We start from the raw sequence: 19,512 nt of genomic DNA, 5'->3' as shown, positions 1-19,512 counted from the left end.
CCATCATGGAGGTATCCCTTCTCTCTGGTGGGCTTCAGGGTAATTTTGGTGGCTACAACATGGCCCTGCTGTCAGCCCTCAGTTCCAGGGCACTCTGGGCAATGTGGCTTTATTTTTTTTATTTCAAGTTCTGCTTCTCTAAAAACCATGAATGCCAGGCATGATAGCAGACTCCGATAACCCCCAATATTTGGGAGGCTGGGACAAGAGGGTAGCAGGTTTGAGGCCAGACTCAGCAACCCGGTGAGATCCTCATCAATTCAGTGAGACCCTGTTTCAGAGTCCAGAGTGCTAACCATTACACAATGGAACCGAGACCCTGTTTTAAAATACAAAATAAATAAATAGCCAGCCAGGCATGGCTATTTATTTACACCTATAATCCCAGTACTTAGGAGGCTGAGACAGGAGGATACCAGGTTTTGAGGATAGCCTCAGGAAGTAGTGGGACTCTCATCAACCTAGTGAGACCCTGTTTCAAAATAAAAATAAAATAGGGCTGGGGGTATAGTTTGGAGGTAGAATGTGCCTGGGTTCAATCAAGAGAAAGTAGGAAAGAAAGAAAGAGAGAGAGGGGGGAAGGAAGGGAGGAAGGAAGGAAGGAAGGAAGGGAGGGAGGGCTGGGGGTGTAGCTCAGAGGTGGAATTTCCCTGGGTACAATCCCCAGTACTAGAGAATGAATGAATGAATGAATGAATGAATGAATGAATACCATCAATAACAAAGGTTTTATAGGGTTGCTAGAAGGATAAGCATTTGACAAAAGGCTATTTAAAATGCACACAATATACATAAAGTCTATTTCATCTTGCTTGCACCGTTGCTACGTTTATCTTGGTGAAATGAGATTAAAAAAAAAAAAAAAAACTAATCCAGAAAGGCCTCAAAGAGGAAAAGAACCCTAGGGTCTTAAAGGGGGAAGGACAGTTCCATTTTGTGTTCTAACAGGCTCTGAACCAGTGATTTTCAGATAAGAATAATGTGTGGCTCTCTTTCAAAGGAAGAGGGGATTGTCCCGATCCTCCTTTGAGAAACATGGCCGCAGAGGGCAGAGAGGGATGGTGCCTGTGGGCAGCCTATTGGCATGTGAGGCCTGGACATGACCAGCCTCCTGCTTCCTTCCTGAGTCCCAGCCCAGCTGGCCCTGGAGCTCGGGGCTGGGTCCTCACTTGGTTTCAGTCCATTCTATAAGGGGTCACTCGGCCTTTGCTTCCGTGACATCTTAGGTCCCAAAGAAGAGCCACAGAGGAGCTGGACTTCCACTGAGCCCTCAGGAGATGGAGCTATCCAGGGCTCAAGCTTGGAACTCACAGAAAAAAAAAAAAAAAAAAAAAAAAGGAAAAAAAAAAAGCTTCCTGGATCAGATTTCCCTTGCTCAAAGATCTGGTCCTGGAATCCAAACAGCCTGTCGGGCTCAGAACCGGCCCTGCTGCGTGGAGTATAATGGGGGCAGTGTTTAAGGCATTATATGTGCAGAGGGAAAAAGACGTATGAACAGAATGGCTAAAAGAAATGGATGGTTTTTAAATATGAAAAGTTTGGAAAGGTAAGTGGCAAGCGTGCCAGGCACGGCTGCTGCTGTCACGCAAGGCGCCCTGGGGAGGCCGGTCCTTCTTATACCGCGCCTCTCCCTTGGGCTCTGTGTCCAAATGACACAGATGTCTGAATGAACTACTTATTTTGATAAGACCTCAAAGTGGGATTTTTCAGGCCAGTCTTATGTGGAAAAGCAATTCATATGGACTAGATTGCCTGGGTGTTTGCCAAAACTCTCCTCCCAACTGGGCCACGAGGAAGCAGCTAAATTGCTGACTTCTTTGGTTGGATTTGCCTTAAGGTTTAAGAGGATTCCAGGTAGGAAAAAGAAAAAACAACAGTTCGCTTAGGTGACCAGGCTTGAGAGTAAATGAGAGGCAGCCCAGCGGGGTATAGTGACACATGCCTGTAATCCCCGTATTTGGGAGGCTGAAATAGGAGGACCACAGGTTGGAGAGCAGCTTCAGAACTTAGACAAACGCTCAGCAACCTCGCAAGATCCTGTTTCAAAACAAAAGGTAAAAAGGGCTTGGGCTGTAGCTCAGAGGTAGAATGCTCCGGGTTCAATCCCCAGTACTGATAGGAGAGAGAGAGAGAGAGAGAGAGAGAGAGAGAGAGAGAGAGAGAGAGAGAGAGAGAGAGAGAGAGAAGGGAGGGGGGAGAGGGGAGAGAGGGGGTAGAGGGAGAGAGAGAGAGAGAGAGAGAGAGAGAGAGAAGAGAGAGAGAGGAGAAGGAGAAGAGAAGAGAGAGAGGAGAGGGAGGAGAGAAAGGGGAGAGGATAGAGAGGAGAGAGAGGAGAGAGAGAAGAGGAGAGAGTGAGGAGAGGGAAAAGAGGGAGAAGAGAAAGAAGAGGGAGAGAGAGATGGATGGGTGGCTGAGGGGGGCGGTCCATGCTCAGCACCCTCAGCCTGGCAGAGCCCTGATCCTGCTCCATGTTAAGTCTTCACAGCAAGGCTGTCTTTCTTCTCCTAAGCCATGCAGGGTCCAGTCTACATCTGCCTAACATTCAGCTTTTGTGTCCTTTTCTTTCAAATTTCTGTATGTCTGTCTCACTGGCTGGTTGCCTCTCATTTATTGTCTGTCTTGCTGAGCCTTCCAGTGACATTGACCTACCTTCCTTGCTAGAAGAACTGTATGTTAGTCACCTTTGTTCCCCCCCCCCAAACTAGTTCTTGCCACCCTGAAAATATCTGGATTGGGTTTAATTCACATATCCCATCATATTTCATTCATTCATTCATTCATTCACTCATTTATTCATTCAAAATTTTATTGGCTGTTGCTGTGGTGCCAGACACATTCATGTGCTAAGAATACAATGATGGCTAAAGAAAAAAAAATCTTTCTTCTGTAAGCTTACATTCAAGGAATAGGAAAGGACACAGTAGTCTAGAAGGTGGAGAAAAGCAATCCAGGATCAGGGAGTAGGTAGGGCTGAGGTGCGAGGGCCTCACTGAAAATGTATAATTTGGGCAAAGATTGATCTGTCTAACATGATGATTGTCATGGTTTCCTCACTTTCTGTTGGAAGGTGCCTGGACTGCCCTACACTGATCCCAAAGTCCCACTGGAAAGTAAAATCCTTTACAGTAGATCTTTATCTAGTGAAAATTTCTGTATGTTGGAGGAGAGTAAAATTAGCTACAAAACTCACAGCATCTCTTCAATGTTTCAAAAACATTGAAATAGTAAAAAGTGAGAGGGACCCAGTCCATTAAACAGTCAACCAATTTTTGCAGCCTTAGATTCCGGGCAGTTTCCCAGTCTTGTGGTCTTGGACTGACATTGATTAAAGCTTGCCTGACATGTCCTAGAATTTGCCTTCTGACTTGTGGCTGAAGCAGTGTGCAGGAAGGGACAAGCCTTGGGGTCAGGGTGGGGAAGTGGGCAGGTACATTCACCCTGAAGGAACACACAGCTGTTTAGCAGCCTGCAGGTGAGGAGGAAATGCAGGAGGCCCGAGTCCTGCGGCCACTGGCCAGACAGAAGCAGAGCCGTTATGAGAAAAAGACCTGTCCAGTCCTGGTAGGAGAATGTGGCCTCACTTATATCATAGAATCGGAGGCTCTGTTTCAGACTGTAAGGGACCTCAGACATTATCTAAACCAGACATGCAAATTAGCACGGGCCTGGAGGCCCAGGGCCTGAGAGAAAGCACATGTGGCCGTGTAAGAATTTTAATAGAAATTGAATATATGACTCACAGCATCAAAACTGCCTGTTTCTAAACTCCTCTAGGATATTAGGCAAGACTGATAGTTATTTTTCAGGCAGGCTAGGCCAAAGAATTTTGAGGCTTAAAGATTTTTCAAAATTATACCAGGAGTGATTTTCAACTCTTTGGAAGTCTGATACTTAAATCTTATCAAGCATAGTAGCACTGTTTGTGGTGTTATTAAGGGCTCTTAAAGATCTATGTGGGGAAGAAATCCATCATTTCTCTTTAGTTCATTCCAACCCGAGTAGCAGCTCATTGTAAAGGGACAAAACTCCAGACTGGAGGGCAGAACTCCTCAGTCGGCCTTGTCTTGTCATTTATGTGCTGTGTGAACTTACGTGAGTGACTTGACTCCTCTGAGCTCAGTTAGCCCATGAAAGGTAGATACTTCGATAAAGCAATTATTATTTATATATTTTTGGTACTGGGAATTAAACCCAGAGCATTCTACCTCCAAGCTACACTCCCAGCCTTATTTATTTATTTATTTATTTATTTATTTATTTATTTATTTATTATTTATGTTTGAAACAGGGTCTCACTAAATTGCTAACGTTTTGGCTCAGTTGCTGAGTCTGGCCTTGAGCCTGGTCCTGCTGTCTCAGCCTCTAAGTATTGGGATTACAGGTGTGCACCCCTACACCAGATGATTAATCCTTAATTTAAGAGTTTGTAAAAGCAAATAGCAGATTTAGTCCTCATGAGATTTCTGGGGAATAAATAAGATCATGCCTCCGAAACTGCTTTATATACTCTGAAGTATCCTACAGTATAGCTACTATTCTTTCTCAGAGTTTCACTCATGGGAAATAAGAAGTTCATCTTATGCCAGCCAAAGGTAATTTCTTCTTCTCTTTTTAGCAGAGGATGGCATAACTAATTAGATTGAAGAACACTAGATTTTTACTTTTCCTGTGAAACCATCAACTGTCAGTGGTATTTACTGAATATCTACAGGGCCGAAAGAAAGGATACAGGCCAAAACTCACCACTAGTGACCACAGTACGTGTGGAGTCAGGTCCGTAAGTGGCTGTGAATTTGGAAGCTTCAGAGAAAGGACTGTGGTCTGAGGCGTAGGGAAAACATGGCCGTGAGCTGGTGGGAGTGCATTGGGCATGGTAGGGGAGTTGGATCTGGATAGAAAAAGTAATTGTCTCACTGAATGCCATAATATTCTCTCTAGTTATGCCTGACAAGAATTCAAACTTTCTCAAACTTCTTGATCCTCATGGGTGGGGACTTCTAGATCCCTGAGACCAGAGAGGGGAACGCTCATTTGCTCTGGGTTAGTGTAGCCCCAGCACTTCCTTCTCGAGACCACATTTTCCACTGGGGTATTAGTTCATGAGCAATAATCTTCTTATTACCTCACACTTTACCTTCTCTAAACAGCGGATGTTGTTACATCACTAAAAAGAGCTTAGGAAGCATTTTGAAATAAAAATGACAAGTGATGCTGCTTATACCTGTGATCATTCATGGGAAGAGCTCCTAAACCCTGCACTTCTGACTGGTTTGCAGGACCTTTTCTCTCCCTCCCTCTCCAAATAGATAGAAAATAGATAGATGATAGATACATAAATGGATGACTGACAGATGAAAGATGATTGACAGATGATTATGTAGATAGATAAATAGAATTTGGTTTATGAGCATAAGACTCAATTTTTTTCCTTGGGTACTGGAGATTGAATCCAGAGGCATTCTATCTCTGAGCTACACCCTCAGCCCTTTTAATATATTTATTTATTTATTTATTTATTTATTTATTTATTTATTTATTTATTTATGGTACTGGTGATTAAACCCAGGGGCATTCCCTCTGAGCTATACCCCCAGCCCTATTTTTTTATTCTTTATTTTGAAACAGGGACTCACTGAATTGTAGAGGGCATCACTAAGTAGCTGAGGTTGGCCACAAACCCGAGATCCTTCTGTTTCAGCCTCCCAAGTATTGGGATTACAAGCATGCACCACCATGCCCACCTTATTTTTTTGTTTTGAGCATGGTCTCACTAAGTTGTTGAGAGTCTCACTAAGCTGCTAGGGCTTGTCTCGAACCTGCATTTTTCCTATCTCAACCTCCCAAGTACCAGTATTGCAGGCATGTGCCACCATACCCAGATTACGTACACGTTTTAAAAACATAGTCATCTCACCGGGCATGATGGTGCACGCTTGTAATGTCAGTATCTGGGAGGCTGAGATAGATGGATCACAGGACAGCCTCAGCTACTTAATGAGGCCCTTTGCAACTCAGTGAGACCCTGTTTAAAATAAGAAATTAAGAAATAGGGCTGAAGGTATAGCTCGAAGGTAGATTGTCCCTGCATTCCATCCCCAATAATGCAAAAAAAAAAATCATCATCTCTTTATATCCTTGGGGGTTGGAGGACTGATCCCAAGATCCCTCTCCAACCTCCAAGTCCAAAGATGCTCAAGTCCCTGATATAAAAGGGCATAGCCTGGCACATCCTCTTACATACTTATCTCATCTCCAGATTAGGTAGAATAACTAAGGCATATGAATAATAGGCAATATTATAGATTATGTAGAACAAATAAGGCAATATAGATCTAGCTTAGGTAGAATAAATAAGGCAATATGAATGTGATGCAAATAGTTGCTTATAATATATTGCTTAAGGAATAATGACAAGAAAAAAAATCAGTACATTTTCAGTAAAGGAGGCTGAATTTCTGGATGTGGAGCCCATGGATAGGAACTTTCCAGTGATCATTGTCCCCTAACAGCCTGCCTGTTATGGAGTTTCTTTTTTCTTTTTTCTCTTTTCTTTTTTCTTTTTTTATTGGTACTCAGAGTGGAACTCAGAGGCATTCTACCTGCAAGTTATACCCCCATACCGATTTTATTTCTTATTTGGAAATAGGGTCTCACTAAGTTGCGAAGGGTCTCACTCAGTTGCTGAGGTTGGCTCTAAAACTGTGATTCTCCTGTCTCAGCCTCCCAAGTACTGGGATTATAAGTGTGTGCCACCATGCCTGGCTGTTATGGAGTTTCTAACTCTATGCATTAGGGTGTCTTTAGGGTATTCTGTGTTGAGGTGGCCACTGGTGGCATCTGGCGCACTTGTAGACCCATCCTGTTCTTCCCAACGTTTGAGTCATTTCACTCCTGACTCATCAATTGGAGTCATCAATTGGAGGTTCCAGGCACTTACCACCCGACCATGCTCTTGTCATAGATTCGTGGCCACCAGGGCCCACTTTTGTTACATCACAAACCAGCCCCGCATGGCAATGATCATGGGGCTCATCAATTACTACTGATTGCATTTTGAGTCTTAGCCTTGTCATCAGGGATGGGACAATGTATAAATGTATAAGTTAAAGTGGAACCCAGAAGTGATAGCATGATTAAAACAGTAACTGTCCAGAGTCTAGAGACAGCTTTGGAATGTGTCACCTGGAAGGCCCACTTAGCAATTGAACTGTCTTAGAAAAATGAGGAGCTGTGACCCAGAGCTCCAGCCCACGGAGGACTACCACTACCATCCCTGGCAGCACAGGAGGAGTAGACCTGGGCTAGGACACACGTCACCTTATGCTTGAACTCTGCCCTTCCTGAGCTGCTCCCTCGTGGCTCAGGGTTGGGAATGAATCACCTTGGGGTCACACAGAGCGAGATTTGGGGCCAGATGGACAGAAGAGGTCTCACCCTACCAGCGACTCTAGTGATGGTACACAGCACCAGCCTCCAAGGCAGACGTGGTCTCAGGGAGTCATTTAAGACACTCTGGCTGGGTGTGGTGGCGCACACTTGTAATCCCAGTGCTTGGGAGGCTGAGACAGAAGGATTGCACAGGTTCGAAGCCAGCCTCAGCTACTGAGTGAGGCTCTCAGCAACTTAGTGAGACCCTGTTTCCAAATAAAATATAAAATAGGTCTGGGGTCCCTGGGTTACATCTCCAGTACCACACACACACACACACACACACACACACACACACACACACAAAACCTCTGTCTGTCATTGTGATTCACCCAGCCAATGGTTCCCACATCCTGGACACTTCAGTCTCACAGGATAAAAGATGTCTTGCTAGAATCTGTTGAAACCTAAACTGAACAGTGGATACAAACAAAGGGCAGATAGCATCTGCCAGCTGACCTGGGCCTTAGAGGGTGCATGTAGTCCTAGACTGTGGGTCAAGTGGGGTTGGAGTGGGCTGGGGTGGAAGGGAATTCCAGCCACAGGGGACTGGGGGAAGCAGTCCAAACTGTGCTTGGGTGAGACTTCCAGGAAACACTCTACTCTACATCTAAAGGACAAGTCTTTGGAGCAGAACTTAAACAGGCAAAGCTGTCTGACTGGGGAAAGGTGTCCCACCTCCAAGTTCCCAGGTCATCCAGATGGCTCTGGGACTTGTGGCTCCACTGTCCAGCAGAGCTGAGTCCAGATGATATTTAAATATAGACACACAGGAAAGATGGCTGTCCTGTAGTCCCTTGAGAAAGGGCAGCAATCGGCAAGGCCCCAGTGGCCTGTTCCCCTTTGAACTCTAGTCAGTCCCCTCTAACTGTGCCTGCCTGTCCCAGAAATCTCGGACTCCCTGTGACATGATGTGCCACGGAGTGCAGGATGGTGCATCTGTCCAAAATTATCAATCAACCAATCAACATAAAGACAGGAGTTTGGCGTCTGGAGGGCATTTTTGTGTTTCCAAGGAATCCGCAAAGGAATAAAATGCACACACGTAACACACCAGCAGACTCCTTTTATGTCGGCACAGACCTTCCTCTCATGGCCCCTCTCTGATATGTCCAGTCTTTGGCCTTATGATCCTGGAACAAATTTACACTTGTCTTAGGGAACATGCAAACTCTTTCCAATCATTTAGAGAAAATGTGTCCCTGTCACTGTGCAACCCACACGTGTGCAATAACAGTACACACAGCACACCCACGGAAAGGAACAACAGCTCTTTTACTCAGAGAAAGGAAGGATAATGGTTACTTAGAAAGTGTCCCAGACAAGCTGTCAAATTGAATTCAGAGAGCTGGAGTCTGACTAAATTCCCTTGGGATTGGGGTTTCCTGCCGGCTATGCTTGGAGACAAGGATTCTTTGTTTCCTTTCTCCCTCTCTCTCTCCCTCTCTTTCTCCATCTCTCTCTGTGTCTGTCCTTCTTCCCCCACCCTCCAAATAACCCAAAAAACAAACAACAACAACCAAAAAAAACAAAAACAAAAAAAACACCCACAACTCTCCAAAGAGGGTCAGAGAGAAAGCAGACACAACATTAACTCTGGAATTCCAAAGGAAACCAATTTTAAAAAGCTAAAATGGAGAAAGCAAGTGCTTTTCTATTTTATGAACATAAATCTAGCTTTTGGACCACAGAAACAGTGTGCGCGTGCACACACACACACACACACACACGCACACACACAACCATACTAGCTTTTGCTAAAAATAGATTGGGGGTATTTCATCACAAAGGAAAAATATATAATGACAAAGTTCTTAAGCTCTCCTGGGAGACCTTCCTCAAATTTCAAGTGCATGTTAGTGGCATAGACAGGGCCCACGGAGCCCAGGGCCTGCTGTACAAGGACTGTTGTTTACTCCCTAAAAAGAACAGGAGATGACCTCACAGTATTACAGGCCTTTTCCTCTGGGCACACATGTGCAGACCAATCTCCCCGATGCCATGCTGCTGGACAAAGTGACACACACATACCCCATGTCTGCCCTGAGCTCTACATTCATCCCCCCACACACAAACACACACAAACACACACACACACACACACACACACACACACACACACACACACACAGTGTGCTTATGACATCCATCCTCCTGAGTGCTGGATGCAAAAACCCACGGCTCTTGCTCACTGTGTGCGGCATGCACTCCTCAGCACTACCAACAAAGATTCTCTACTCATTGAAATGTGTCTCCCATTGGGACAACTTCTCAAGACATATTTAAAGTGATGGAAATTTTTCAAAGATATATAAAAGTAGAGAGGAAAAAAATCTAATGAACCCTGAGAGACCATGAGCAGGCCTGAGTAATTATGAACGTGTGGTCAGTCTCATCACGGTGCCACCACTTGCTCCCTGTCCCAGATGATTCCCAGGCAAGTCCCTGCCTCTGGCTCCTGTGCTGACCTGCCTATCTCACCATGAAACGTCTGGCCATACTCCGCCTTTCAGTCCTAGCCAAAGCTCTCTGGCCAGCTCTCTCAGGGACTTACCTGGGCTACATTCTTCAAACCTTAACCTGAAAAGACATTGTTCCCTGTACGCCAGTCCCCACACATGTGCCCAGACCCAAGCTCGCTGGCTTCTTGGGTGTCTACCTGGGCTTTGCTTTGGTACCCATCTCCACGAGTAGAAACTTCATGTTTCTAGAGGCCTCCATTTTTCATCAAGAGGACCTCTCAAATGAAGAGGACACTCGTAGAGGCTTCAAGTTCAGCAGAGAGTGGAAATACTCTGTGATACATCACCCACACTCCAGCACACACATTTTCTTCCTTCCTTCCCTGTCTTTCTATTTGACTGCAACTCCTCAAGGGTAGGTGCTGGGCCGCCGTATTTCTGGGCCTCTGCCTGGCCTTCTGTACTGAGTAGATTCTAGACTCTCAGAATTGAGGTTGGCTCTTGATTAGGGTACCAGAGCTCTATAATACTTGCCAATATCTACGTCAGCTGGACATCTCTTATCTGAAACGCCTGGGACCAGAAGTATTTTACATTTTGCAACACTTTCAGATTAGGGATGTTCAACGTGACCTATTTGTCCTCTGTGTATGTCCTTGGCCAACACCTTCTCTGGGCTTGGATCTTCTCTGTCATATAAAAAGCTTGAGGTAGGTGGTGAGATTTCGCATGTAATGACTTTTCATCTTTTATTACTCTCAGAGAACTTCTTGTATGTAGCATTATTTTTCTATTTGATTACATGCACTTTCATGTTATTCCTTAATATTTCATAGGTTTCTCTCTCAAAAAATGATTTTAAGCAACCCAGCAGTGCGATCTAGTATCCTGCACAACACTTTACAATGTTAACATCTGGTAAACACTAGAAAACATTGTAATATTTTTGTCATAATAATGTCAATTATGATATGTTTTTACTCTAATAGCTGCTATCATAACTTAAATTGAGCACTTACTTGTGAGTACATCAGATATCCTGCTGGTTAACCAGTAAGTATCCCATCATCTTAAGGGGCTTTATACAGAAGGAAACGGGGGCAGAAAAAAGAATGTGCCTTGGCCAAGGTCACAGTCTTGAGTCCATAGCCTGAGCTCTTGCTTAATCAAGATGCTCTAAGACTGAACCAGGAGATGGGCACTGGCATTAGGTAGAGTGAGAGTACTAATTAAAGAATGCTGAAGATGTGATCAGATGCTTGAATTAAATATGTTGAGCTAATATTATGGGGAACACATTGGAGGATGAGAATCCCCAAGACCTGGAGTTGAGTCCTACTCTGGCCCAAGACCAGGAGACTTGTAAGGAACCCTTTGAGCCCTGAGCAATTTTTCTGATCCACAGAATGGAGGTAATACTGTTACTGTTACTGCCCACCATCTCATGGTGATGGTGTGAAGCACAAATGGGATCACAGATGTGGAAAAGATCTGGCAAAAGACAAAAAGCCTCGGGAAGGGTGTGATCGCTGTCTGCACAGCTCCTGCCATCTGGAAGTCTCCAGAGAAGCAGGGCTCTCTCAAGTTAGATTCCTAACGTGAAGGCAAGTTGAATAGACAAGTTGGGTTTCCACTATCCAGGGCACAGAAGAGAAATCTCCCTCTTCTCTTTCTCATCCTTAGCAAGGAGACAGGCTTTGTATCCATTAGCCAAGGCAATTGCTGGTGATGGTGATTCCATAGGCAACCATCTTCCTTCAGCTGTGTTGTACTTTGGGGTTTTCGCATTCAGAAGGAGGTCCTGAAAGGCTCCCAGGCTGGGGCTGGAAGCTCAGTGCACCACCCAGCCTGAGTGAATTTATGAGCTCCAGGAGTTAGTAAACAAAGAGCTCAATATCCTCTGACTTTGGGGGAGTCCCAGGCATCTCAACAGATTCAGCATGAGGAGCTAAGGAAATGAGGACTTAGGCATGCAAAGCAGCTCAGCTTGGAAGAAGAGATCTGCTGATTCTTGCCTGCTGCTAGTCTAGCAAAGCGCAGTGGGAAGTCCTGGGCAGGGTCTGCCCAGAAAAACAGAGATGCTCTGACCTGCTACCAGGGTAGACATACTCAGCTCTGTAGCCCGGAGGACCTGAGAGAAGGCCGTGCAGACTCAGAAGTTCCAACTCGGGGACTCTTGAACACTTAGAAAGGCCACATAGCTTCCAGAACCTCTCTGTTCTCCTGCACAATCAGGTTAGCAACACTGTATCTATCTATCTACATATATATATATATATATATATATATATATATATATATATATATTTTTTTTTTTTTTTTTTTTAAACAGGGTCTCTTAAGTCATCGAAACTGGCTTCGAACCAGTGTGATCCTCCTGTCTCTGCCTCCCAAGTGCCACCACACCCGGCAATATCTACTTTTTAAAGGGCTCAATGAAGACATAGACAAAGGGAATTTCTGAGATGTGAAGTGCTGTGCTAAAAATGTCAAAGTCAGTAGTAATGACATCATCAAAGGTAATGACATAAAACACTAATTACACTCAACTGGTCCCTTCACTAACCTATGCCTTTATCAATATGCCCACAGGTCCTTATCTAGGATGATTTGGCGGTCAAGATCAACTGCCCACTGTATCTCCAAAAAACAAGGAGTGGCTCTGAGGTGGGTCTCATTGGTCTCTTTCTCAGGCATCTCTCCTCCAGAAGCTGGGCTTGTCACTCTGGGTTCCAGGATAGGAGTAACCTGGAATTTGTTAACAAACAAATTTCAAGTCCCCAAATGTACCTCTGGAAATTCATAGTTAACTGGTCATGTTTGAACTTGGCCTCATTATTTTTATTTCTGCTTTAGTACATGACATACTAATATAATTTATTCATGATGTAACTTGCAATTTATTATACATAATGTGGAATAAATGTATATATATGACATAAAATTTACCATTTTAACCAGTGGCATTAAGTGCATTCATGTGGCTGTGCAGGCACCATCCCCACTCTCCATCACCAGAAATTTTGCATCTACCCAAACTGAAACTCAACCTCCTCTAAGCACGAACTTCTCATTCTCCTCTCCTGCAGTTGCTGGTAAGCATCACTGACTCTCCATCTCTGTGAATTCTCCTGCTCTTACCTCCTATGAGTGGGGTTATACACTATTTTTCTGGGGGCATCAAATACTTTTATAAGATCTCCAAGTAAGTCTCTGCACAGTCCATACCAGAGGGTGTTGTCAAGCAGAGGATGCAGACAAAGTCATCTTCAGGAAAAGAGAATAGCTTAGAGATGCCCCTGGAGATGACAGAGGGAAACTTCAGGACCAGAGAAAAATAAATGCAAAGACATTTACATCTCTGCTCAAAATATGTTTAAGCTAGGTGTTGATTTCATGGAAAGGCAGTTAGAAGGGAAAGGCTCTTCATCAGGAAGACCATTTGAAACTGAAGACATTTTAAAAGCTTAAAAAATCAACTGACCCATAATAATTGTACCTATTTATGAGGTGTAGTGTGACATGTCAATATATGTATATAAGGCACAGTGATCAGATACAGGGGATTGGCATGTTCATCGCCTCGAACGTTCATTATTATTTGTATTGGAAATATTCAAAATCCTTTTCACTTGGTATTTTGAAATATTCAATTAATTGTTGTCACCCATAGTTAGTCACCCTACAGTCCTATAGAATATAAATTATTCCTCCTGTCCAACTGCACCCTGGTACCCATCAACCATCCTTTCTCTGCTCCTCCTCCCCATGCCCTTCCAGTCTCTGGTAACTAAGGTCCTTCCTCCCTTCCTTCCTTCCTTCCTTCCTTCCTTCCTTCCTTCCTTCCTTCCTCTTTCTCTCTCTCTTTCTCTCTCTCTCTCTTTGTGGTATTCAGGATGGAACCCAGGGGTTTTCTACCATCTGACTATTCTCCCAGTCCTATTTGATTCTTTCATTTTGAAACAGGTTGCTAAGGCTGGCCATGAATCTCTCTCTCAGCCTTCCAAGTACTGGTATTACAGGCGTGAGCCACCATGCTCAGCAATTTTATTCTTCTTTATGGCTGAGTAAAATTCCATTGTTTGTATATACCACATTTTCATTATTCATTTGTCTGTTGTGGAACACAAGTTGGTTTAATTTGGCTATTGTGAATTGTACTGCTATAAAACATGGGTATGCATGTATCACTAGAGTGTTCTAAAGTACACCTGGGTCATATGATAGTTGGATTTAATTTTGATAACCAAAGGTAAACAAAGCACAACTGTTCTGAGTTCAATCTAGAATACTTAATTTAAAAAAGCTTAAGCAGAGCTGGGCATGTTGGAGCATGCCTATAATTTCAATGCCTGGGAGGCAGAGATAGGAGGATCACAGGTTCAAGGCCAGCCTCAGCAATTTAGCAAGACCCTGTCTCAAAACAAAGAGTAAAATAGGGTTGGGTATGTAGTTCAGAGATAGAATGCCCCTGGGTTCAATCTCCAGTACCAACATAAATAAATGAATAAGTTTAAACAGGGGTGTAGCTCAGTGGTAAGAGTGCTTGTCTAGCATGTATATGGTCCTGGGTTCTGTCTTCAACACCACACAATATAAAATAAAATAAATGAGGCTTAAAGAGTGTCATCAATTAATTTAAAAAAATGCGTATAAACTTCTTGGGCACCAATAACCCTTAGAAATTGCAGCCATTTTCTGAAGAGAAAGGCTGGAAGGGCGATTATGCCATTTTAAAGTAAAAAGTCTTCTAACTCGGTAAGCCCTTTGAAGACACGCTAATAGCCATCGTCTTCTCAACTTCCTTCCTTTGTGCCTGATGCCAGCACCTGCCCTTGGTGGAGGATGTATGCACGTGCGTGTGTGTGTGCGCGCGCGCACACACACACACACACACACACACACACACACACACACACACCAGCTCTGGCGCTTTTACTGCACTCTGACTCTGGGGCTGTGTGTGTGCGCGTGCCTTATTCAAAGAAGATGGAGCCAAGGTTGCACGACGTCTTCTCTTTCTTTTCCATTTAGTGTATATATATGTATATATAAATATAGATAGATAGCTATTAGAGAAGAGGAGATGGAGAGGTGGGAGGGGAGAGGGCGCCTGGCAGGCTTTGTCTTGCTAATGCACTTTTGTTTTGTGGCTTACTGGCTCCTTCAGACAGATTCAGACCACCTCGCAAGGGGAGGCCTCTGCTCAAGTGGAGAGCTTGGGGACAAAAGGTGCACCTGCAAGGCGCGGACTTAATCGACTCTAGAGGCCTGACTGATGCTGGAGGATAAATGCCCAGCGCCACCTGAATGGGCCGGGTGCGTTTGCCTGGAAGAAGACAGTTAATTCATTTCAGAAGAGTGGCTGCTACCCAGCAAGAGCCAGCCGCTCCTGCAATCAGCCTGAATGAGCAGCAGCCTTAGGAGAATGTGAATGTGGGGCTGGGGGCACTCCCCACACACAAAAGGGCCCTGGGAGGGGTGCAGCGTTGCAGGTAGAGGAGAGGGCTGAGGGCTGAGTGCCCTTAAAAGGACAGAGTTGGTTAGCAATACGTTTCTACTTCCCAAAATCCATTTCTAAGCAAAAAACAAACAAACAAAAAACCCCTTGCATTCTAAGCCCAATATTAGAAAATCTGCCACTGGCTCTGTCTGCCCCAGAAACTCAAAGGTTCATTCAAAGGTTCATTCTGATGTCAACAGCCCGTAGTAGCCCTGCATCCTACAGAGGTTCAGAGGTTTAACCAACCTTCCTGCCCTCAGTCCCCTCCTCCCCTCCCACTCTTCCTCCCTCCCTTTAGTTCTTCCCTCCCTTTCTCTTTTGTTTCCTTCCAAATCTGCAAATCAAATGAAACACAATAATGAAAATAAATCAAGACAGAGTATCTCTGGATGGGGCCAGAGCCCTTACTGTGGCTCATGGTCACCTTCACAGAAGCCAACAGCGTCAGAGCTTGATTTTTAATGACTCTCCATTAGACAGGAAGCTGGACTCCAGGGGATGGAGTGGTGTTCCCAAAAGAAGCCCAAGGTTTCCTGACCTCAGTGCATTTGTCATGAAAATAAATGTTCTCCGATACACGTTTGTAACAGGATGCCAAAGTGGGCCACCAACCAAAATGTGGCTTAGAATGTGGAGGGAATGAGCATGACTTCATTTTTCAAGGCGAGAGTTGATAAGTCTGATTTGGAGAGGAAAAAGAGCAGCAGAAACAGGACTGGCCCAGGGCAGGGTAGAAGAGAAGGAAGCAGGTGAAAAACACAGGTATTTAAAAGCGGATTCATTATATTATAAACTTTTTTCTACTAAACGTTCTAGTTGTTGTCAAATTATAAATTGTTAACAGTAAATTCAAAGTCCTGTGTCATCAAAGGCACTTCAGGCAGAATGGGTTGTGGGTGGGTGTTTAAGTCTCTGTTTCCTTCAACTCCATGAGGGTTTTGAATCAAATGGTCTGTTCTCTTTGAAGAGCCTTGTGTTTCTCTGAGATAGTATGCAGTGCTGCACAATATATGACTCATACCTAAATCTTTTGCCTTTATTCTATGACAAGTTTGAGTTAAAGAAAATATAGGGTAGGAGAGAGAGCCAGAGAAGAGAGCAAGCAAGGCTGCCATACCCCACCATTCCCTGAACTGCCACTCAAGAGCACTTCCTCTGGACAAGTTTTCTTTTGCCATGGAAAGTTTTTTCACTCCTCTGGTTTCCAATAATTGCTGGTTAACATCTTTTTCTATAACCAGGTATCATGAGTTTTTGCTCATTTCAATGACTAAAATCTAACACAGTAACTGGGAACAATCCCCCTGGTATTATTTGACACATAAAAATACTGATAAATGGTATTGTGATCTTTGCAATAGGCATTGGCAAAATAGTTTTATGAGACAGTTTTCTTTCTCTCTGAGCCAAACCAAATCAAACCAAACTAGACCAGACCAAATCCTTGAGCCATCAAACATGAAATAACATGCTAAAATTTGTTAGAAAAAAAAACTTAAATGATGGACATGCTAAAATCCTTAAAATCCTTATTTCATTCTCTTTGGCAGAGAAAACACCCAACTTTGAAAGAAAGCAGTAGTCATGTCATTCACACATTCTTTCACAGAGTCATAATGCCTTCAAGTTAGATCTTTGAAATTATTATAAGATATTAAAAATTTTTGTTATAATTTTGGAACTGATAGCACAAGAGAGAAAATCTTTTTTTTTTTTTTTTTGGTGGTACTGGGGTTCCTGGAAGCCCTTCTACCTCCGGGCTACACTCCCAGACCTATTTTTACATTTTTATTTGGAAACAGGGTCTCCTAAGCCAGCGCACTCGGCTGGCTTCGAACCTGCGCGATACTCCTGTCTCTGCCTCCCAAGTGCGGGGATTACAAGCGTGCGCCACCACGCCCGGCGAGAGAAAATCTTTGGTGTCTTGTTTTGTGTGGCACAAAAGATCGAATGGAACAAAGAAGATGGCTGTTGAATGCACCTGAAGTTTTCCACCCCAATGTTAACAATATAGAACTGTTTCATGCCTGGTACTGAAGAAAACTAAGCACGTGAGAGAATGGACTCACCTTCTTTGACACTAAGTCGTGAGGATTGGTCCGAATGGGAGGTTGTATTATAGGCCAGCAGTGAACCTGAAAGGCAAAGCAAAAAAAGAAAGGGCAGAGGTTACGCTAGTCTGGATCTATAATGTCCCCTTCAAGGCCCATGTATTAGGCAGGAACTTGGCCCTCAGAGTGGCGCTGTTGCAAAGAGGTGGAAACTTAAGAGGTGGGGCATAGTGGCGCCCCTTTAGGTCAAAAGGGGTAGGGGAGCTCAGTGTCTCCTCTTCCTCCTTTCTGTTCCCATTCATGAGGTGAACAGTTACTTCGCCATGTGCTCTCACCATGCTATTACATCACAGGCCCAAAGCAACAGGACCAATGGAGCATGAACTGAAATCTCTAAGACTGTGAGCCAAAACAACCTTTTTTCCTCTTTATCAAGTTGTTTATCTCAGGTATTTGTTATAGTAACAGAAAGCTGACCAACACAGGTTAAAACCAAAACATTGTTCTACAATCTAGAGTAGGAGATGAGAAGAGAGAGCAAAGGAGGAACAGAGGACTTCCAGAGGGGAAAAATAAGCCAGTGCAACCCACTTGCTTAGTGCCGATCATGTAGGATCCTAATGGCCTCAGAGAGTCAGGGTCAGGATAGGTCAGTACAGACTGCCTGATGAGGAAACAAGGCCATGCCCTCCTGAGTGGCCACGTTTATAACCTGTGTCAAGGGAGGAAAACAGGACTGGGAATCAGTAAACCCAGGTCTGTCCTGGTTCTGTTACTAATTCACCAGGTCAGTGACTTTACATCTCTAGACATTGATTTCTTCATCAGAAGAATGAAGGGGTTGAATCTGAGCAGGAGTTGGCAAACCTTTTCTATAAAGACCAGTTAGTAAATCTATCAGGCTAAATCCAGTCACCACTGCACATTCTTCTTAGTTTTTTTTTTGTTTGTTTGTTTGTTTTGTCCATGGGCCAGATTTGGCCTCCAGCTCACAGTTTGCCTTGATTGAGAGGAGAAACTAGTGTCAAGCCCTCCTATTTCTACCCTTGAGGTTTATATACATACGGGTCTTTTTATATGTGGGAGCCAGGTATTTGGATGACTGTTATTGGTAAAGGGGGTATTGGGAGTTGGGGAGGAGGCGGGATGGTGTTTTGCAAATAGGAACTTTCAGCTCCTTCTGTCTATGTGTAAGAGAACACAGGAGGAGCAGGAGGAACAGCGCGCTGAATTTTCTGTCACCCCAGAGTGTTGACACAATCTTTTAAAATTTAAACTTCACTCTGTGTATATCTATTCCCATCCATGCCCCAGTGCCGGCACTGTGAAGAGGTAATCTGTTTTATTATTGCACGTGATGTATATTCTCCCATTTCTCTCAACACCAGATTTATTCCTTTGTTTAGAATGCACTCGCGAGGTTTATTTTGTACGATCTGCACATTTGGGGGGATTCTCGTGATTCTCCTGGGGAGATCCTAAAGAGCCATCAAAACTAAGGCCGGGATCTACGTTTACAAAGGATACCATCAGCTTGACACGTGTGCTGAAGCAAAGAAACCCTTTCTAAGCAACCCTTCCCTCTGCTGCCTGTGGCCAAGCAGGCTGACTGGGTGCCAGGCTGGGAATGGGCTGTCAGACACGCCTATTTTTAGCAGAGCCTTTGCCTCACCCAGCTGTGGGCGTTTGGTTGTGTGCCTCAGAGAAACTGCGAGCCCGACCAGGCCGAAGATGAGGAACAGGACTTTATAAAAATCTTCCAACTGTCTAGAACATAGGACTTTTAGCTTGGATGGTCGTTTCTTGTAGATCCAAAACAGATGCAAACCAGAAATCCGGAGGGGGTAGGTGCAGTGTGACGGTCATCCCATCCGCCAAAGCGAGGCTATTTGGATACTATTTACAAACGCCCCAGTCTCCCGAATGGAATATCCAAGAACCAGGGATAGATTGGTGATTTCATTCTTGAGAATTTCAACGATAAATTGGGACTGGGAGTATTTCATGTTGGTAGAGATCATTATGCAAATGAGAGTTTAAAATGAGACCTGCCTCTTAGCATCGACTA

General features: G+C 44.1%; 1 protein-coding gene across 3 annotated transcripts in view; it reads right to left on the bottom strand.

Annotated features, from left to right (window-relative positions):
- Window positions 1–19,512, bottom strand: part of FLI1 (Fli-1 proto-oncogene, ETS transcription factor) — a gene marked incomplete at both ends in the record, with an annotated part of 136,689 nt that overhangs the window by 14,610 nt on the left and 102,567 nt on the right. For 2 of the 3 annotated variants that reach the window (XM_080713977.1, XM_080713978.1), the window contains one exon: window positions 17,463–17,528. The exons of the other annotated variant lie outside the window; for it this stretch is intronic. In XM_080713977.1, coding sequence (XP_080570103.1) covers window positions 17,463–17,528 — 66 coding nt within the window. The remainder of the gene's footprint in view (window positions 1–17,462; window positions 17,529–19,512) is intronic. 3 annotated transcript variants of the gene reach the window in all.

Source organism: Muscardinus avellanarius, assembly GCF_963383645.1.
Source record: "Muscardinus avellanarius genome assembly, chromosome: 1".
NCBI lineage: Eukaryota > Metazoa > Chordata > Mammalia > Rodentia > Gliridae > Muscardinus > Muscardinus avellanarius.
Note: the sequence above shows the minus strand (reverse complement) of the source record. Positions and strands in the feature narration are given on the sequence as shown.